This window comes from Alosa pseudoharengus, unplaced genomic scaffold, assembly GCF_046254945.1.
Source record: "Alosa pseudoharengus isolate Yale_2024_CS ecotype anadromous, Long Island Sound unplaced genomic scaffold, YU_APseudo_1.1 YU_APseudo_1.1_scf_23, whole genome shotgun sequence".
Taxonomy (NCBI): Eukaryota; Metazoa; Chordata; class Actinopteri; order Clupeiformes; family Clupeidae; genus Alosa; species Alosa pseudoharengus.
In genome coordinates this window covers 7996953-8019452 of record NW_027468685.1, presented here as the reverse complement: position 1 = coordinate 8019452, position 22500 = coordinate 7996953, and the positions used below count along the sequence as shown (strand labels likewise).

Here is a 22500-nt window from a genome sequence, read left to right as displayed (position 1 = left end):
GTGGAGGAGGAGGCGGTGGTGGCAGCAGTGCTGGTGTTGTGGTTGCAGTGCAGCGGTGCACATGAATGAGCCCGCGTGTCGATGTGTGTCCACGTTAACATGGGTCACCACCCCTGGGTATCGCCCCCCCCTCTTTTCTCTCTCTCTCTCTCTCTATCTCTCTCTCTATCTCTCTATCTCTCTCCTCCTTTCTCTCTCTCTCTCTCTTTCTCTCCCTCTCACTCTCTCTCTCTCTCTCTCTCTCTTTCTCCTGGCAGCCTAGATGAGAGGAAGAGAGCGCGTTGACTGATTCCCTGCCTGACTGACAGACCTGCCAAAATCACTTTGCTATCACTGCCATCCGGTCTCAGCTTAACACACCTCTTCCTCCAACTCTTCCAGAGGTGAGGGGTGGACTGCGGAGTGCGCGTCTGGGCCAGATCTGGCTCACGTCCGCTACATGCCCCCGAGCTGCCTGCTGTCCAGGGGCTCCGCGCCCGTTCTCTTTTCTTGGTGTCTTTGCGAGACAGCTTTGGTGTTGGTCACAGATGGCCTGCAAATAAAGTGGCACAGTCTGTCTGATGTTTATTATATAGTTATGCCGAAATGGCCACGCTAAGCTTTCAGGGCCTTGGAAGTTACAGTACACTCTTAATGTTTATCTGCAGCGTCATTCACAGAAGTGTTTGCATACCTTGAGAAAACATTGATTTTTATCAGTGCCCTGGGAACAAACTTTTGCTGCTTGAGCCTGTTAGCACTTTTGGCACAAATGACACCCCGACAGTAATTAGCATTCTGGTTATAATAGGACTCTGTGAGTTTGCATTTTGATAAATCCACCAAGCTTAGATACCATAGGAGTCCACCCACCTGCTTCAGGTGGATAATTGGCGGATAATTGCCAGGCAGCAATTCCCATCTTTTCAGTATCTTTTTTTTGTGTTAGTTCTCAGAAAGTAAAGCCGGCTCGTTTACCATAACTGTTCTAAAAAAGTCTTTGTTGTCGACAAGACAACTATACTAAATAGATCTCAATGCCACACAAAGGGCCCTTTTCATACCAACAGCTGCACCAAGAAACTATTACTATCAACCGCCAGATGTCTTGTGAGACAACCTTAATCTCAGACAGGGTGAACTCTCTATTGAAATACAATACTTTTTACTGCCCCAGCTGGCTTAAGGATTACTCAGATGTGTGAAAGGAAACAGTGCATTTCGCTCCGAACCTCTGGCTGCAACACATTCATGCCTTGTGTTGAAAGTCAATTTCACAGGTCCATTTGTCATTACCTTTGTTGCCGGTGGCAGACTGCACAATCTCGCGCTCGCGTTGGTGTGCTACACGATATTTCAACTTTTGAAAAGTGACCAGGCTCTGCAAGACCAAGCATAAAGCCCATAGTATGTGCTTACGCCTCAGGCATCTGTTTTTGAAGTTCTTTTCTGGTAAAATGTAGCTTACAGACACCGTAAGTGATGCTAGCAGTTCTTAATAAATCCACCAGGCTTAGATGGCGTAGGAGATCACCCACCTCCTTCATTGTTTGTTGGATAATTGGATGGCACCACTAGCCATCTTTCCAACCGCTATTGCTTTTGTGGTAGTGTGGTATCAGAAGGTAAGGCCAGCCAAGTTTAAGTGTTCCAAAAAAATCAACAGTTTTGAGAAGCTGTAGAGGCTGTGAGGGACCATTGCGACCATGACTGCTCTCTGCTGCGATAAAGCATTTAGATGACATCCTAAAAATGGATTAACTTAGTCGTTTTTCGCTCCTGTCCAATGCTTTACAGCTCCGAGGGAACCTTCACCCACCCACACAAACTTACACACACACACACACACACACACACACACACATGCACACACAAGTACACACACAAACACAGACTTCTAGCCGAAGGCTTTAACAAGCTACCGGGAAAGACTCCGGCAGTGCAGCAGTGAGCTTGAACATTGATCACCCTGCAGAGCGCCTCTGTCTCTCAGGGAAGCCATTTGTCAAGGTGATCATTTGTTTTGTAGCACACGAGACTGTGCACCAGAAATAAGAGCTTTCCTCTTTTTTCATTATGATTTCCCCTCCCCCTTTTTTTCAGCGTTCATTTTAAGGCCTGACAGTCCATTACACTTACCCAGCTCAGGTATAGCCATTGGAATCACACACACACATACACACAGACACGTACTGTACACATACACACACACACAAACACACACACACACACACACACACACACACACACACTGTGCCAATCTCTGCCGAATGTTATTTCTTTTTTGTCTATTTCTTCTTTTTGTTGTCCATCTCTACTTTCCTTCTTTCGTTATTTCTTTCTTTGTTTTGTTTTTTGTCTTTTCCATCTCTCTTTCGTTTGCTCGTTCGCTCTTTCTCCTCCACTGATACTGCAGTGCTAATGGTCATTGCAACTCGTTAAGGCACTAAAAGGGTCACAGTAGATGGCCACATGCTGTACTGTAACTGGTCATAAAAGAATGATGAACCTGATGACCTTTCACCTCTGGCGACCCTTTTCCTCTCATTATGTGGACTAGTATGTCATCCAGGGCCGTGCACAGACCATTTGGAGAGGCAGGTGTCCAAGATAAAAAATGGGCATCCCTCTCACTGACCATTATTACAAAACAATGTTTCATGTAGGCCTACAAGCTACAGCCTAATATGCCTTATGCCTTAATACGGTAGTGACCCACAGATGAAACTTTGGATCAAGCTGATGCTTTCCTAGTTTTCACTAACACCTGACCCACAGCCTTGCTGTTATGCTTAATAATAGAGTTTTATTATTGACTTAGACTACTTGGTACATTGTAGACATCAAAGGAGATGTTGTAATGGTGGTTTTTAATTTCCCAATAGTGACAAAACAATGCCGTTTACTGGCGTGATGTCGTTTCCTGGCGTGATGTTGTTTCCTGGCGTGATGCCGTTTCCTGGCCGTCACCAATAAAGGCAGGTCATGGATGCGGCTCTGCAGGGGGCTCGACATGTGTGTGTTTACTGCAGCTGTACTGGCACCGCACCGCGGTCTCGCCGAATAACAACTCAAACGCAGTTCTCAGGCATGGTCACATGTGCGTGTGTGTGTGTGTGTTTGTGTGTCTGTGTGTGTGTAGATAATTCTATAATTAGAAATAGAATAAAAAAGAAATATCCTGCAAAAGGCACTTATCAAGCTAGAGGGCAAAGGGATAGGTGCTTGAGCACCACCTGGGGTCTATCTGTACACATGCCCGATGCCAAATGCCTTCTCTGAGGTGAGGCAGTTTTGGAACATTCTGGGGTGGGGATGGATACTGCGTAGTACACTGCTCCCATTTGGTGCTGACACTTTGACCAATTAGGGTGGCCGGTGGTGACACGCACCTGGTGCGGGGTTGCTCATGCTGCCACTTGCCACAGCAGGAAGTGATGTAAGGGGGACGCGTCGCCAGCCTGCCCGGCTTCCCTCAAAATGCTGCACCTCTAATTAATTTATCTGGCTGAGAGCCTAATATAGTCAGGAAATTAATGGCCTGTGTTTGTGATATGTGTGTGTGTGCTTGTGGGTGTGTAAGATCATTTGTGTGTGTGTGTGTGTGTGTGTGTGTTTACTAATATTTAAAAATCTTTGTGTATGTTTTAATGTGTGTGTGTGTGTGTGTGTGTGTGTGTGTGTGTGTGTGTGTGTGTGTGTGTGTGTGTGTGTATGTTTGGGCAGACATCTGTGTCTGCAGTATTCATTTGTGTGTATATGTTTGGTTATGTGCATATGTATACAGGTGTGTGTGTGTGTGGTTATGTGCATATGTATACAGGTGTGTGTGTGTGATTATGTGCATATGTATACAGGTGTGTGTGTGTGTGTGTGTGTGGTTATGTGCATATGTATACAGGTGTGTGTGTGTGTGTGTGTTTATGTGCATATGTATACAGGTGTGTGTGTGTGTGTGTGGTTATGTGCATATGTATACAGGTGTGAGGGACTGTATTGTATATACTCTGTTGACTCAGCCTGGCATTAGATGAAGTATCTGTACTGCATCGTGGCTTGGCGCACTTCTCTTTAGCAAGTCTGTGTCCATGGCTGTCTACAGGAGTCTGGGCACTATCAGATACTGTCTGTGTACCCAGCATGCATTTCTCAGCCTGCTCTCCATGCATACGGTATCTAGGCTAAGCAGATTTCCCTGCTATTTTATACCATTTTCTATTATCTTTCAAAAAATACAAATAATATCTCTACAGACTGCAATGCAAGGCATTGGGGAAAAGAATAACACCTTGTAAACCAACAGTCTGGAATAAATTTCGGTTTTCCATTGGGGGGAGTTAAATTAGGCTGCACCGCACCCCCACCCCTACCTCACCCACCCCAACACACACACACACACACACACACAACCCTCCCCACCCCTCTCCATCAGCACCACCCCATAGTGCCGTCATCTGTTGGGTGCTTTCATCCTCCTACTCCTGCAGACCCACGCACACGGCAGCCCAGAGCGAGAGCTCCGTCTGTGGAGGCCGCGGTGCTGAGCAGCCTCCCCAGCTCTCTCCCTCTCTCACTCCACCTCTATTTCTCTCTCTCCCTCTCTTTCTCTCTCCCCCTCTCTCACTCCATCTTTCTCTTTCTTATTCTCTCTCCCCCTCTCTCTTCTCCTCTCCTCTCATCTCCACAGCTCACAGCTGGAGGTTTCCCTGCAGCCATCTGGGTGGTGTGTGTGTGTGTGTGTGTGCGTGTGTGTGTGTGTGTGTGCTGCATCCTCCTCTCCATCTCCTCTCCACCCTACTCCCTATCTCTCTCCACTCTAGTGCAGGCCGAGAGCGAGCTCCAGCCAACCGCAGGGGTGGGCCAGGACCGGACCCTGGCCAGTTGGGAGCGTCTGGCCCCCCCGTCATGCCCCAGCGAAGCGCAGCTTCCAGGCTGGACACTGGGTCCTGCACCTACCGTCTCGGTCCAGTTAGATAGCCGGCGGTGGCGGTGGTGGGGACTGGAGCCAGATTGAGGGAATGGGGGGAGTGTGTGTGTGTGTGTGTGTGTGTGTGTGTGTGTGTGTGTGTGTGTGTGTGTGTGTGTGTGTGTGTGTGGCCAAGAGCAGTCAGGTGGGTGGGGGTGGCACAGGTCCGAGATCCCAAATCTGCATTCCACGAGGGGGGGATACCTCCCCAGGCTTTTGTCTGCCACCTGCTAAGTGGGTCAGCAGCTCTTGCATTACTTTGCACCGGAGCTGGAGCCAGAAATCGAAAGACAGACTACAGCCAATACACAGAATACACAAGCAAGCAAGCAAGCAAGCAAGCCCACAGCCATCCGTATACAAACATATACCTCTGCCAGCCCGACAGCTGCATTGCCCATGCTCACACATTCACACCTCAGTCGTTCATCACAGTGCTCCCTCGCTTTCTCTCTCTCCCTCTCTTTCTCTCTCGGTCTCTTACACACACATGCTCTCACATGTTTGTTTTTATTACATCGTTAATATTTGTGGCACCACACAGGGTGGCTGGATATGTAATTGTGACTGTAAGACTTATTTGTGTGGGTGGGTGTTTTAGTGTTGTGCATATGCTGTGCTACAGTGCCGTGTTTGTATGTTTGTGTGTGTGTATGTGTGTGTGTGTGTGTGTGTGTGTGTCTATATTTTATGATAGATGAGTTTCTTCCTGCGGAACTCACGCAGCTCGCTCACGCCGCGCCAGTCATGCCGGATAAAACACACAAACGCATACACGCGGACGGAATTATTAACGGTGATAGATAATACTAACAATGCGAGGTGACACGCTCGGAACCTGCCAGTGGTGCGCCGCACTTCTGAAGACGCTCGCGCCATGCTAATGAGGTTCTCGCCGTTAATGAGCGTCTCCGTGGCTCAGATTCACACTGACACGCTTAATTGCCGCCGCTGCCCAAACTGCTCACGATCTGGTGCGCGCTCCTTGCTGCATGCCACCTTATTCTCTCTCCCTCTCTATGCAGGACTGTCCTTTCCATCCATACAAGGCAAAAGAGGAAAGAGAAAAAACTCCAACTCAATCGCTCATGTGAAGTTAAGATGACAGGACTCGTGCTTGTTGCCAAAAGGATTTGATGCAGAGGCTCCTTAGTTATTATTCCTACAGAGGTGTGTGTGTGTGTGTGTGTGTGTGTGTGTGTGTGTGTGTGTGTGTGTGTGTGATCGGGCGGCGAGAGAGGTCCGAGAGGAAGAGGACAAAGACCGAAAGAGAGAGCCAAGGGGAAGAGAGGAATAGAAAGGAAACCGGAGTAGGGAATGTAAATACGAACGGACAGACGAGAGGATAGAGGAAGCGAGAGACGAACATGAAAGATTCGTAGAAAGAAGAGTCTAAAACAATTAAAGTACGAATCAGATTTGATCTCAGGATATAGAGGATGAGCTCGCTGTATCAGATATATACATATATATGGTCCGGTCTGTGCACCGTATAAATATGACAAAAATTGACAAACCGAGTGGACAACTAAGGACCTGTTATATGTACCTGGGAGTCCAGAGAACATGATGGAGAGATACAGTAGCGGAGGAGTGTGATGGGTTGGAGAGAGAGAGAGAGAGATGACTCATGACGAAGTGAGATAGATGTGTAGAGTGGGTTCTGACTATTAAACATTCATCCTTCACCTCAGGGAGCTGCTAGCCACCGGGAAAGCGCGTTGCATCGCTTGACTGAATCGATATTTTTTCCTCTATCCGATTATTACAAACCAGAATAAAAGTTTAGCGTCAATCACAATCAGTGCCATCTCGAATGGAGTTCCATTGTTAAAGAGGCCAAGTAAACGCTTGCCCACCTATGCATTAGCCATGTGTCCTGATCATGTGGTTCAATAAATTAACAATGTATCTACAGCATGGTATATTGAATTATGCATTATAGGCTAATTCACATTCCAGCACAACCATACTTCACTACGTAGCTGCCCACAAACCATCGCATCCCGCAGTCCCGGAAAAGATACTGAAATAGCGAAGGAATAGACTACTGCAGAATCGGACTATCAGTCACTTACTGTATGTTCGAGCTGTTCCAGTATACGGCGTGGCGGTTGTTCCCGTGCGCCGGCGGGAAGTTCATCCAACTGAGCGTTAGCAGACAGAGGGAAAACGTTGCGAGAGCCATAATCCTCGGTTCCGCGCCTTTCCCTCGCTCTCTCAACCTTCTGCGCTTGCTGTCCCACCGTCCAGGAAAGGGACTGACTTTTACAACATCTCGAGAGCTCGTTAAACCCCGTAAAACAGTTACCAGCGACTCCACGGGCTCAGTGGAAGTGAGTGGGATGGCTACGGCGTCTCGCACACCAATTCCATTGCTCTCACTCTTAGCCTGGCATAGTCCAGACGCGAACTGTTATGTTTACTGATGGGGTCGCCTGATTCGGAGGTTTAAATATTCGTTTACTCCTTGGAAGAAACCGCAAGACTCCAGCGACTACATATAAGAATCGATTTAACAGTGCGCGCCTTCCGTTCGGGCGTTGCGCGTATTCTAACAAAGGAGTGACTTGACAGACTTTTGTCCAAGCTGAAAGGCTCAGTTTACTAAAATGAGATTAGTTGAAAATGTCTTGAATGTGATGCTGGACAGTCCTTCGCACACTGGTGTTTCTGTCTCCACCGGTGACCACCTCTCGCGGCGCATCCTTGCGCTTTGCTCTCGCTTGCAGTGATAGACAGCCTGTGCTCGCACTGTCAGCAGTCCCGCCTCCGCCACTTTATTCTCGCTGTGTGTGTATTTATGTGTGTGTGTGTGTGTGTATGAGAGAGAGAGAGAGAGTATATCGATGTATCAAGAATAAAGCCGTTATTGTAACTTAATTGTGTCTCAGACTTGTTTTACATATACCGTTTTACATACACACTTGTTTTACATATATGATCTTGTATTCATATATTAATCAGGTGACAATAGAAAAGTAAAATTGAAGTATAAAAACTACATTACACTACACACTTTGGGTTCTAGACCTATTCAGTGGGTCTATTGGAATTCCAATTAGAAATTTGAAATGTAGGTTTGCATTTTGGATTGGTACAGCCTTGCATAACAATTCTCACTTATTCATTAATGTAAGTTATCCTTGTATTATTTTATGCTCCTGATAAATCACTCCAATTGTCAAACATTATAATCAAGTGATTTCCATGTCAAAGGGTTAGAAGTGGCTTTAATTGGGCTGAATATTGCGCCCTTACTAGTCTGGATATTAATATTCATAGAATAAATGAGCATGGAATGTTGCTCAGCTATCAAGCCTCAAACTGATTGATCAGGAAAATGAAAGAGAAGTGCTGTCAGCTTCTCATCTACCCATCCTCCCTCTCTCCCTCTCTCTCTTTCCCTCTCCTTCTCTCTCTCCCTCTCTCTCTTTCCCTCTCCTCTCTCTCTCTCACTCTCTGTCTCTCATATTCATTCTCAATATCTATCGCTTTGCTTTCCGATGCCACCTATCCTGTCCCCTCCAGGCACGTTGCCGTGGTGATGGGGCAAAGGGTGTAAATGAACGAGAGGAAGCGAGCGCCACGTTACAACCGCCCCCCCCCCCCCCTGCCCCCCTGCCCCCCTGCCCCCCTCCCTCTCTCCGTAGTGGGTCTAGTGTCTTCCTCCTGTGCCCTGTCAGCTGCCTCTGATGCCAATCATTTCTACGCCTCTACACTCCCTCCCTTCCTCGCTCCCTCGCTCCGCCGGGATGAAAGCGTCCGCTCCTCCCTCCCACATGTCTCCTCTCATCCCTCTCTCCTTCTCATTCACTTTTACTCATACCTTCCTACACGCACACACACACACACACACACACACGGAGACACACATGCATGCACACACATACACACACACACATACACACACACACTCACACATGTACGCAAGCGCACACACACACGTATGCAAGCGCACACACACACACACACACACATACACACACACACACACACACACATACGCAAGCATGCACACACACACACACACACACATACACACACACACACACACACACATACGCAAGCATGCACACACACACGTAAACACACATACACACACACACACACACATACACTCGCACTCTTGCACACGGCTGTTGAATGTTCCAGAGCAGTATTCAGTGGTTTATTTATGTCTCTGTTGCCTGCGTCTGTTAGTGATTCAGGAGTATGTTGCTATTGTTATCACTGTAATGATCAGTTATCGATGTGTGCATTGTCTGATGTCTTTGGTGTATGCATTGGTGTATACGCATGTCTGCTGAGGGTGATATATTTATGCACCTGTGTGAGAATGTGGTTGCTATGGTGTTTATGTTGTGTAATACAGTAATAGGTGTGTTTTGTGTTCATATACTGTGTGCATAGCTGGATGTGTATGAGATGGAGAGAGTGAGAGAGAGAGAAAGAGAGAGAAGGAATGTGTGTGTGTCTGTGTATCTGCATGCAGGTGGCTTAGAGAGACTGTGCGTCCACTGTCCAGGTGTGTTTGTATGTGTACTGGTCAGTGTTTAAGTACAGTATGTGTGCAGGTGTTTTTCTGTATGTGTGTGTGTGTGTGTGTGTGTGTGCCTAGTTTATATATATGTCTAGTCTGTGTATATGTATGCAAGGCGGTCTTTTGTGTGTGTGTGTGTGTGTGTGTGTGTGTGTGTGTGTGTGTGTGTGTGTGTGTGTGTGTGTGTGTGTGTGTCTGTGTGTGTGTATGTGTGTGTCTGTGTGCAGAGCCGGACAGTAACGGAGTACATTTACTTGAGTACAGTACTTGAGTACAATTTTGAAATTTTGAGGGATCTGTACTTTACTCGAGTATCATTTTTGGGGAGTACTCATGACTTTACTCAAGTACATTTGAGAGGCAAATATTGTACTCTTTACTCCACTACATTTCTATCCATAACCGTGAGTACCCATTACTTAGAAAAATCTCGGAAACCCTCAATGTGTTGTTTCCCTCTCAAACGTGATTGGATTGTGCAGGCGCCACTGATTGAGACAGCCTATCAGCAATCACCTTCAGCTTTCCGCCAAAGTCAACTCCATGGTCAGATTTAGATAAGAGACGAAGCCATAGACGAAACAATGGATGAAGACGCAGCAGGTCCATCCCGGGAACCTAAGGCCCCACCTCGCCAGACTATTTTAATTTTCTGAACAAGTTAATGATAGTTTTCACTTCAAGTGTTTCAATTACAAAATAGTATTTTGTATTTGAAATACGTATTTTAAATACATGTATTAGAAATACTGCCCATCCCTGGCAACATGGTGAAAATATGAAAATGACTTGATTCAATTCCTTTTACATTCTCCAAGGTATTAACATTAACATTTTTCATAACTCCATGTCGGACGTTTTTTGTACATAAATGTGAGCACTGTGGCAGTAGTAATGCAATATTTAGAAAATGTAGGCTACTCTTGTACTCTTGATACTCAAGTACTTTAAAAACAAGTACTTCAGTACTTTTACTTAAGTAGACATTTGACTGTTGTACTTTTACTTGTACTTGAGTAAAATTTAGCAAAGGGTATCTGTACTTTTACTCAAGTAATGAAGCTGTGTACTCTGTCCACCTCTGTGTGTGTGTGTGTGTGTGTGTGTGTATGTATGTGTTAGTGTGTTTGTGTGTGTGTGTGTGTGTGTGTGTGGGTGTGTGTGTGTGCGCATTCCAAACAGGGAGAGGGAGAGAGATAAGTACAGGTATGTGTCTAGGTGTTTAAACATACGTGCAGGTGTTTTTCTGTGTGTGAGAGAGTGAGTACCTGTGTCTGTGTCTGGGGGTTTATATACAGTATGTCTGTATGTCTGTGTCTGGAGGTTTATATACAGTATGTCTGTGTCTGGGGGTTTATATACAGTACAGTATGTCTGTGTCTGGGGGTTTATATACAGTACAGTATGTCTGTGTCTGTGTCTGGGGGTTTATATACAGTACAGTATGTCTGTGTCTGGGGGTTTATATACAGTACAGTATGTCTGTGTCTGGGGGTTTATATACAGTACAGTATGTCTGTATGTCTGTGTCTGGGGGTTTATATACAGTACAGTATGTCTGTGTCTGTGTCTGGGGGTTTATATACAGTACAGTATGTCTGTATGTCTGTGTCTGTGTCTGGGGGTTTATATACAGTACAGTTTGTCTGTATGTCTGTGTCTGGGGGTTTATATACAGTTTGTCTGTATGCAGACTCTGCTGCATATCTGACATGCAGTAGTAGCGCCGTGCTCCACGGGAGTGCCACCACTAATGGTGTGTGTGTGTGTGTGCATGTGTGTGTGTGTGTGTGTATGTGTGTGTGTGTGTGTGTGCGTGCGTGTGATGCAGTGGGATGGCTAGCGGATGTGTGCCTGCCTGGCTGCTGCTGCTGCTGATGTTGGTCAGGGGTGTTGCTAGGCACCGGTAGACCTCAGTGACAACAGGCCTGCCTCCATTTGTTTAGTGTGGGGGCCCGGTGATTAATTCATGACTGGTACCCGAATGGGCATGCTGATTATCCAAATAATCCATTATCATCAATCTAGCCACCTCTACATGTCACTACATCCTATTTGCCATTTAATTGCTTTCCCATTGGCTCTCATTCACAGGAAGTATGAGATTATAAAATTGCTCTCTGCGCTCTGTTTCACTCTCTTTCTCTTTGTTCCTCTCTGTGTCACTCTCTTTTTTCTCATCTACTGGAACTCCTCCCCTCTCTGCTGTCTTATACATCTCTCTCTCTCTCTCTCTCTCTCTCTCTTCCTCTCTCTCTCACTCATGTATTGTCACTTTCGCATATAGTTATGTAACAAGGAATGAAGCATACTGGTATGTATTCAATTCAGTTCAAGAAAGCTTTATTGCCATGAATGTTTCAGCAACATGATTGCCAAAGCTCAATTACATGTACACATAGAAGGACCAGTATGTTTAACAGAATTGGGAAGTTAAGTAAGACATTGAAATAAAGTAAAACAACACTAAATAATAATAATAACTAGATGTACCGCAGAGCGGTACAAAATATGACCGCTGCCCAGTCCAGCACATTTTTTCCACAAAAATAAATCACGCTGAAAGGCCTATATGATTCTAACTGTCTCACTAAATTGCATTATCCACACGTACTCAATTCTCACTGATATCTGCTAGACAACAAGTACCAAAACATGATTAGTTCATAGATTTCACATGTAAAATTCATTTTATACAACCCCACCTCCATCTTGCCTGTTCATAATTCTGAGAAATTCTTGAATTGTGTGCATGTGTGCATGTTCATGTTTATGTTATGTGTGTGTGTGTGTGTGTGTGTGTGTGTGTGTGTGTGCGTGTGCTTGTGTGTGTGCCTGCGTATGTGCCTGTGCAAGCGTACATATGTCTACTGTGTGAGTATGTGTCATACGTATGATTACTGTGAATGTATGTGTGTGTGTGTGTATCTGTTTGTGCACATGTGTGTACATGAAATGGGTTAACATGACCCCTGGAGGCAAACATATGGAAAAAAATGGTCATCCTAGTCCCTACAGTTCTCAAGATATTCACAGAGAACTGTGTCTGCCCTACCCTCCTTTCTGGGGTCCAGTCCAGCGGGGGGGCTACAGATCAAAACGAAAAACGACGGTTCCATGCTATCCATGTGGGGTTACATGCCCACCAAGTTTTGTGTACCCCGGTCTTTCAGTGTCCCGGGAATCCTTGTTGGTGTACGTCACTAAATGTACACATACATTATTTTATTGTAAGGCCCCCCATGAACGAAAATACACAAAACTTGGCATGCATACGGAGGGTGTCATAACGATTCTACACTTTTAATTTCGTGCAGTTTTGACCTTGTCAGCCAGAGATATTGTGATGAAAACACCTAATTTTTTGCTTTTTAATTTTTAACTAGGTGGCGCTATACATGAAATAAGTGGTAATGGGATGGGTTGACATGCCCCCTTAAGACCAACATACATAAAAAAGGTGGACCTCCTAGGCCCTACGGTTCTCGAGATATTCACAGAAAACTGTCTCCGGCCACCTACAGGCCAGTTGGTGTATAGTAACATAAATTAATTTATTGTGTGGCCCCCCATGAACGGAATTCCACGAAACTTGGCGTGCATACAGAGGGTGTCATAATGATCCTACACTTCCAATTTCGTGCAGTTTTGACTATGTTAGGTCACAGATACCTGCGATTACAACACCTCATTTTTACTTTTTTGTGTTTAACTAGGTGGCGCTATACATGAAATGAGTGGTTATGGAATGGGTTGACATGGACCCTTGAGATCAACATACAAAAAAAAAATGGTCCTCCTAAACCCTACGGTTCTCGAGATATTCACAGAAAACTGTGTCTGCCCTACCCTACCTTCGGGGGGTCCAGTCCAGAGGGGGGGCTACAGATCAAAACGAAAAACGATGGTTCCATGCTATCCATGTGGGGTTACATGCCCACCAAGTTTCGTGTACCCCGGTCTTTCAGTGTCCCGGGAATCATTGACGGAAATTTGGGCATGCGAAAAAGAAAAAAAAATGAAAAAAAAGAAAAAATCTGACTAAACCTATATGACCGCCGCTTCACTGCGCGGCGGTCATAATAATAACAAACATACAACATTGTTGGTGGTCATGGCCTCACTAGTTGTCCCATAGGTTATGGCAGGCTGCTACAAATTTTGCAGTCAAAATGCCCACAGCCTTGTTCTCTCCGAGGACGTAAGGCAATTTTGCCTCATTTGTCCAGGTTTGAAACCCAGAGAGGATTGAATTTAATTTATTGAATGATGGTGTCCGTATTTCCTTGTATTTCTGACATTCTGTTAAGAAGCACAGTACTGTCTCCACAGCCCCTATGCAGCCTGCAGTGTGAGCGCAGCCTCTCCTCTCTGGGCAGCCAGGGCTGCCTGTGTCTGCCTTTTTCAATGGAGAGACTGTGCTCACTGAGTCTGTACATTGTCATGGTTTTCTTGAGTTCTGAGTCTTTTAGTGTACTCAGGTAAGTAGCTAGTTTGTATTCACATTTTAGGGCCAAATAACATTGTAATTTAGATTGTGTTTTTGGTTTCTTCTTTGCAATAGGTGATGCAATTTTCCTTTTCATTGTTTGTAATTTGGTTGGGTCTAATTTTTCTTGCTCCTGGGCCTCAGTGATGTGGGGTGGTTTATGGCAGTGTTTTTCAACCACTGTGCCGGAGCACACTAGTGTGCCGTGAGAGATCATCAGGTGTGCCGCAGAAAATTACCCAAATGTCACTCACTGGTCCAGAAAAGCAACTGTTGCATCAAAGAATTTATAACCACATGCTCTCATTGATTGTATGATTGCACTACTTGTGGTATGCAGGCATTGTACAACGGGGGCCCCATATCCAGTATTCACAGAATCATCACATATCCAGTTCATAACAACAATTAAATTAGATATAGTCACCTACAAATGAAACAGAGGGCGTTTGTTTTATTGAGCAGGTCTTGCATATAAGCCATAATAAGGCCATATCTGTGTATTATTTGAAGTTTTAGGCTATGGTATGTTTATTTTTTCTTCACACAGGATGTTAGTGTGCCGTGGGACATTTTAAGTGTCAAAAGTGTGCCGTGGCACAAACAAGGTTGAAAAACACTGGTTTATGGTGTTAGATCACTGAGTCTCAGGACAAGTTGGCTCTGTCAGTTCCTTCCTATATTTTGTTCTGGACTTTTCAAAGCTAGACGTACAGAGCTCTCTCTCTCCCTCCCTTTCTTTTCTCAGTTCTCTGTTCCTGTTGTGTACCTGCATGGGCAAGTAATAAAGCTCTCAAGCTTTTTCAAGCATCACCAAATGACTTCCCTCTGACTTAGTGCCTCGTAGTCATTTTTAAATGCGACAGCATGCTCTAGTCTATATTGAGTATGTGGCATCATCCCTTTCAGCCTCTCCATCCATCAATCTCTCTCTCTCTCTCTCTCTCTCTCCTTCAACCTCCGACCCCCCTCCTCCTCCACTCCTTCACACCTCTGCCACGCCACATGGATTTCCATCCCCCCGTTTTTTTCCTCCCCAATAGTTTCTATTATATATATTTTTTTTCCTATATATTTTTTTCCTCCCCAATAGTTTCTATTATATATATACGAGGGGAAGAGATCAGATCCATGGACGCCTGGTGGAAAGATGCAGGGCAGAAATGCAAAGAGAGAAAAAAGATGGAAAAAAGAGAAGGAAATAGATAGATAGATAGATAGATGGATAGATGGATAGATAGATAGATAGATAGATAGATAGATAGATAGACCTCCGCCAATCAGGGAGGTCTGTTCACTTTTGCACTACCACCAATGCACACACTCTACCATAGCACCTTATCATGGTCAATGCATCACATGGTCAGTCCATTTCAGACCTTTGTAATCACTTCACATGCTCTTTAAATATTCTGTGAGTGGTTTTATGTATGTGAGATATATGTGTGTTTGTTGTGCCATGGTTGTATAAGCTACTGGATGCCTAAAATTTCCCTCGGGATAAATAAAGTATCTATCTATCTATCTGTCTGTCTATCTATCTATCTATCTATCTATCTATCTATCTATCTATCTATCTATCTATCTATCTGCATGCATCTACTGTATATATCTATCTATCTACATGCATCTATATATCTATCTAAGAGAAAAAAGATGGAAAAAGGGAAGGAAATGACATCGTGAGCGACAAACGAGCGTGTGGGAGGCGGGTTTGAACTCCAGGTGGGACTCTGTTCTCTTCTGTTTGTACCCTTGAGCGGCTACTTAACCCGATTCGCTTCAGCGGCTCTCTGGCTCCACTAATGGATAATGTGATTGCGGGGAAGGAGAGGGGCCCTGGATAGAGGCATCTGCCAAGCAATCAAGAGCGACGCTGAGCAATGTCACGACAACGCCGAGGTGATTGAGAAAATGGTGACGCGAGTGAAATGAGAGTGAGAGAGAGAGAGAGAGAGAGAGAGAGAGAGAGAGAGAGAGGGGGGAGATAATAATGTACGAGATTAAGAGGACTGTCAGGAAAGAAAATAGCACATTAGCTTCTCAGGTAAGACAAACAGCAGAGGAGAGGATGGACAGATGAACAGTAGGGGAGGAAAAGAAAGAGAGAAAGAGGAGAGGAGAGAGGGAGAAGAGAGGCAGGGTCACGGTACCTTGATGGAGAGACAAGAGCAGGCGAGCGGAGGGAAAGAGTGAAAGTGTCGAAAGAAAAAGGGATGAGAAATGGAGAGAGAGAGAGAGAGAGAGAGGCGGAGAATTATGTTTTGACAGTCTGGAGGTGGCGGGGCAGCGGGGAAGCCAGGAATAGACGCACTCTCTGCAGCATGAAATATTGAGGGGAGGAAGATGGAGAACAAGAGATGGAAAGATCAGCGTGCATCTGACGAGAAGAGAGGGAAAAGAGAGAAGAGAGAGAGAGAGAGAGCAGTGAAGAGAGAGAGCAGTGAAAATGAATACAGTGTTGAAGAAACAGAGAGATGATGTGTTCTTAAATGTGTCCTAGCCAGCAGGCTCAAGTGTGGTCACTCATGTATGTACTGTATGTGAATTGTTTCTCTCTGTGGTGTTGTGTGTGTGTGTGTGTGTGTGTGTGTATGTGTGTGTGTGTGTGTGTGTGTGTGTGTGTGTGTGTGTGTGTGTGTGTGTATGTGTGTGTGTGTGTGTGTGTGTGTGTGTATGTGTGTGTGTGTCTGTGTGAGTGAGAATGAGTGAGTGAGTGAGTGAGAGAGAGAGGGTATGCTCGTGAGTCCATACAGCAAGTGTGGGTATGAGGTGTGTATGTGTATGTATGTGTGTGTGTGTACACACTCTGCAGAGAGCATTGACCATGCACAGCCCAGGCGTCACTTCAGAGTTTACGCAGAGCCAACATTCACTCCAGAGCCAACACACACTCTATCACACTCAACAGTCAACACACATCCATCACCCAGCCCTGCTCCAACAAAGAGCCAACACACACTCTCGAGCCTTAGCACAGGCCTTTAAACTCTCAAGCACCCACACATTAGCCAAGACACATTCCAGGCTTTACACACACACATACACACACACACACGCACACACACACATGCACACAAATCCCCCAGTCTGTGCCAAGGGGGCCAGTCAGTGTAGGTTGAATTGGCAATGCCTACACTGTTCTGTGGACAGGAAATGTTTCCATGCTAGTGTTACAACGAATGACTCAGACATTGTATCTCAAATAATCCACCATTGATTGTGATTGTTGTTCTTGGTTCTTTGTCACTGTATTTTGTTTAATTGATTAGGCATGTCTTTGTCTGCAAGTTGTTTTTGCAATGCTAGTTAGTTGTGTCTTTGTTCATTCAGAGGTTACATTAATTTTGGTTTTAGGACTCCAAAAAAAAAGCAAGGGGCATATGCTGTGGTTGTTTCCGTGCCAAGGCACTCACAAAGCCAACACTTTGCCCTCGAGTCCCAGCAACAGTCAGTCCCTAACACCCTTCAAAGTGCACACTTACCAGCTCCACACCCAACTCTCAATGCTCTACATCTCCATTACATGAACACTGGCACTGAATCACACACACACACACACACACACACACACACCGTGCCACTTGATAGGTAACTGTTGGACTCATGTTCATATTTCAAAGGAAACTAATAAGCAAAGGAAATGTGATAAGCAGCAAGCACGGCTAGCGCTGTGAGATATTATTAATGGATCGCGTGTCGATTTGGACGGAGTTCAAACTCATCGTGCTGGCGCGTGAGAGAGGCCGAGTAGCCTCTTAAATCCTCCTCTCTTCTCCTCTCTCTCTCTCTCCTCTCTCTCCTCCTCTCCTCTCCTCTCTCTCCACTCCTCCCCTCTCTCTCTCATCACCCCTCCTTTCCCCTCCTCTCCTCTCTCTCTCTCCTCTACCCTCCTCTCCTCTCTCTCCTTTCCCCTTCTCTCCTCTCTCTCTCTCCTCTCCCCTCCTCTCCCCTCCACTCCTCTCCTCTCTCTCTCTCCTCTCCCCTCCTCTCCTCTCTCCTCCTCTCCTCTCTCTCCTCTCTCTCTCCTCTCCCCTCCTCTCCTCTCCCCTCCTCTGCTCTCTCTCTCTCCTCTCCCCTCTCTCTCCTCACACCACCACTCCTCTCCTCTCTCTCTCCTCTCCCCTCCTCTCTCTCTCCTCTCCCCTCCTCTGCTCTCTCTCCTCTCCTCTCCTCTCCACTCCTCTCCTCTCTCCTCACCCCTCCTTTCCCCTCCTCTCCTCTCTCTCTCCTCTACCCTCCTCTCTCTCCTCACCCCTCCTCTCCTCTTCTCTCCTATCTCTCTCTCCTCTCCCCTTCTCTCCTCTCCCCTCCTCTCCCCTCCACTCCTCTCCTCTCTCTCTCTCCTCACCCCTCCTCTCCTCTCTCTCTCCTCACCCCTCCTCTCCTCTCTCTCTGGTGGCTGGTGTGACTCCCCCCCTCATGCTGGGAGGTAATGCTATCCTAATGACTGCAACTCTAATCCCCCGACTAAATGTTCTGCTCGGCAGGGTCCTGCCTGGTCTGGTGCTTTTTGGACCATTGGGGTGTGTGTTTACAGAGAGAGAAGTAGAAGAGTGTGTGCGTGTGTGTGTGTCTGTCTATGTGTAGATGGATGTGTCAGTACTATATGTGTATGTGTGTGTTTGTCAGTACTTATATGTGTATGTGTGTGTGTGTGTGTGTGTGTGTGTGTGTATCTGTCTGTTTGTATGGGTGTGTGTGTCTATTTATTTGTATGAGTTTGTGTTTCTGTGTGTGTGTGTGTGTGTGTGTGTGTGTGTGTGTGTGTGTGTGTGTGTGTGTGTGTGTGTGTGTGTGTGTGTGTGTGTATCTGTCTATTTTGTGTGTGTGTTTGTATGGATGTGTGTGTTTGTTGGGGTTGGGGGAGGGGCAGGGCGGTTCTGTTGAGAAAAGCAAAGCATACAGCCAATCAGCACGCGGGTCGATGAGAAGTTCCTCATCAGCAGTCTCCACTGACCCAGCATCAGACCCACCGATCGATTAAGGAAGCAATTAAGTAAGGTGTTCAATGATTCCCCTGACGTGCCTGCTTACACACACACACACACACACACACATATATACTTGCAGACAATGGGGAAACACACGCTCACTCGGACACACACACATACAACCACATTCTCTCTCACACGCACACACGCGCACACACACACACACACACAAACAAACAAACCACCTTTAAGCACCTTCCGTCTCCCCTCTCTGCTTTTCTGTTAATATCTGCTATTTTCTCCCTCCCCAGACATCCATTCTGGCCCTAATCACCTTGCTTTTTTTTGCTTGCCTACACTTGCAACAGAGATCGAAACGATGGAGACCTCAGCAGTTACGTAGCCCTTGTCTTGTCTGACTCAACGGCCCTGCGCCACAGTGACTCTTGCAACCGATTACTCTCACTGCACTGAGCAGCATTCGCGGCCGTTTGCCGTGGGCTTGCGCAAGGAGGGCCGCGCCACCGGCGACGCTGAGGGGGGGAGGGGAGTTAGGATGATTCTAAGGGCCCAGCACTGACAGGGGGCCCACAAAGAGCCCCCCCCCCCCCAAAAAAAAATACCTTATTTTATTAGGGGGGCCCAGAATTATTGTCTGTCATAGGACCCAAATGATCTATAAGTATAAGTATACAGTATATACTCTTTTGATCCCGTGAGGGAAATTTGGTCTCTGCATTTATCCCAATCCGTGAATTAGTGAAACACACTCAGCACACAGTGAACACACAGTGAGGTGAAGCACACACTAATCCCGGCGCAGTGAGCTGCCTGCAACAACAGCGGCGCTCGGGGAGCAGTGAGGGGTTAGGTGCCTTGCTCAAGGGCACTTCAGCCGTGCCTACTGGTCGGGGTTCGAACCGGCAACCCTCCGGTTACAAGTCCGAAGCGCTAACCAGTAGGCCACAGCTGCCCCCATAATGATCTAGCAGCGCCTCTGCCACCGGCTAGAATTCTTAGCTGACAGAGTATGACCTACTGCAGGGAAAGATGTCCATCGACATTATTAGGCTCCCAGGTACCTTTGGGTAAATGTTGTGAAATCGCTTCGCACTTCCTGGATTCGTGTGTATGCGCAGACGGCTAATCAGGTGGCAAGACAAGATGAGTGACCCCAGGCCAGCCAATCAGCTTCGAGCGCAGAGCTGACAGCATCCAATGACACGACTGCAGAGTGGCAAAGGTCCAGCCCCCTCACTCACCCCGCCCCCACCCCACCCTATTCTGTTCTTGATGTCAGTGGCTATTTTCTGCCTCTTCCATAAATGTTAGGTCACAAGTTCACTCTTGAATAATGGCTCGGGTGACCTTTTTTGCCAGGGAGAATGAAAGAAAGAGAGAGAGAGAGAGGGAAAGAGAAAGAGAGAGAGAGAAGACTCTCTGAGGAACTGGAGCGCTTGGGTGATGCGGGGGATCAGGAAAGCCCTGAGGGGAGAGTAGAAAATGTCACCACCGCAATCAGAGCAAGAGCACTCTCTCTTTCTCTCTCTCTCTTTCTCTCTATCTCTCTCTCTCTCTTTCTCTCTCCTCCTCTCTCTCTCCCTTTCTTTCTCTTTCTCTCTATCTCTCTCTCTCCCTTTCCCTCTCTTTCTCTATCTCTCTCTCTCTCTCATTCTCTCTCTCTCCCCCTCTTCCCTCCTCTGTTTCTCTCTCTCTCTGTCTCTCGATGTGTGTGTGTATGTGTGTGTGTGCATGCATGTATGCATTTTAGGTGTGTTTATATGTGCAAGCTTCCAGCCGTGTGTGTGTGAGGTATGGAATGGACTCTGTATATCCTAGCTTTGAACACATATCTGTCAATACAATATCTGTGTGTGTGTGTGTGTGTGTGTGTGTGTGTTTATGTATGTGGTTGCAGGCTTGTTGATGTAGCACATGTATATGACAGTTTCTCCAGTGTGATGTATGTGGCTCTACATGTCCAGGGCAGGCTTGTGAGTATGACAGATTAGTGTGTGTGTTTGTGTGTGTGTGCCTGTGTCTCTGAAGGTGTGTGTGTGTGTGAAAGAGTTTGTGGGTGGGTGGGCTGCATAAGTATGTGTGTGTGTGTGAAGGTGTGTGTGGGTGGGTGGGCATGTGTGGATATGCGTGTGTGTGTGTGTGTGTGTGTGTGTGTGTGTGTGTGGACTGATGGGGGAGAGTGAAAGTGAAAAGAACAATCAGAGACTGATTGTGAAGGACCACAACACAGTAGGCATCACCTCTGCTCCCCCCTGCCACCAGACCGCTAATCAGGACTGTCCTGCAGCTACGCAGTGTGTGTCTGTGTGTGTGTGTGTGTGTGTGTGTGAGAGAGAGAGAGAGAGAGAGAGAGAGAATGCTCATGAGTCTGTGGTCAAAATGAATCCAAGACAACTGGTGTGAGACAGGGCCGTTGTCACCATAGACTTTGGGGGGGACGTGTCCCCCCCCAATATTCAGATGTGACCAAAATGTCCCCCCCAATATTCGGACATAGAAAAATAAAGAAAGAAAAAAACGCTATAGGCTACTACAGGAAACCAACAAGTCCCACCATCTTAAATGCAATCAAACATAAATAACGCAGAAATTAGTGACCTATTGATGGTTTCAGAGAGAGTAGCCTACACTGTGAGTGGTTTGTCCTGGAGGTTTTGCGTTTATCGTTTGAGGCGTGCGCTATCAAAAGCTTCCTGCACCCTACTGCGGTGCGGGCTGTCAACAATATCGCAAAAGATACCGGTACAATTCTCACCAAACTTGTTGAAAAGGTGTAGCACTGTCTAAGGAAACCCCATTCATTTTTGAAGCTGATCAGACTCAAAGGGAACTTTGAAGCATTTTCCATATTGTAGCCTATTTTCTCGCATTATAGCGAAAGTGAAACGTAGTGTCCTCTTATTTGAATTTGTGCGTGCCTGTGTCATTCATTTCTTTCACATGTCTTACAACATAAATAATGCATTTATATGCTAGTAGTAATGTCAGAAATGAACCGGTTTATAAGACTCTTAGAAATGGTTGTTGCATCTTGCATGTTACATTTAGATGCGCACTCAATCGCGCAACCATGCAGGCAAAACGTAGCATTCAATTGTGGCGACGGCACAAAAGTAAAAAAAACTTTTACAATGGCGGTGATAGCCTACATTTAATGTGAATCGCGGACAATAACCAAAGAAAGGAATTTCCTCCTCCATTCACCAAATAAAGGATGTGTTTCTACATGTTAACACAAAATGTAATTTCTGTCATAAACCAGCCTATAATGCATAGGGTAACTTGAGGTGAGTCAGACAGAAGAGGGACCTGTCTTAGTAGCCTATCTTGAATCCCATCCCTTTCAAACTACCTTAAAATTTTGTGATTAGCCGCCAGAATAATAAAATCAAAATACAAAATATGATTGGGCTATAGGTCCAAACCTATGAGTAAGCATTCAGTGTAATATAGAGGTTATCAGAGATACTCTAGTTTGTATTTTCTTTTAAAATATACATTTTGGAGACAAATGGAGTCATACCATAGGTCTATATCCAGGGATGGATTATTGAATGGACCTACTGCA

General features: G+C 46.0%; 1 protein-coding gene across 1 annotated transcript in view; it reads left to right on the top strand.

Annotated features, from left to right (window-relative positions):
* Positions 1-22500, top strand: part of LOC143140623 (1-phosphatidylinositol phosphodiesterase) — a 47830-nt gene that overhangs the window by 114 nt on the left and 25216 nt on the right. The window contains exons 1-2 of the mRNA XM_076301652.1: positions 1-55; positions 4800-4947. The exon at positions 1-55 is cut by the window's left edge and continues 114 nt beyond it. Coding sequence (XP_076157767.1) covers positions 1-55; positions 4800-4947 — 203 coding nt within the window. The remainder of the gene's footprint in view (positions 56-4799; positions 4948-22500) is intronic.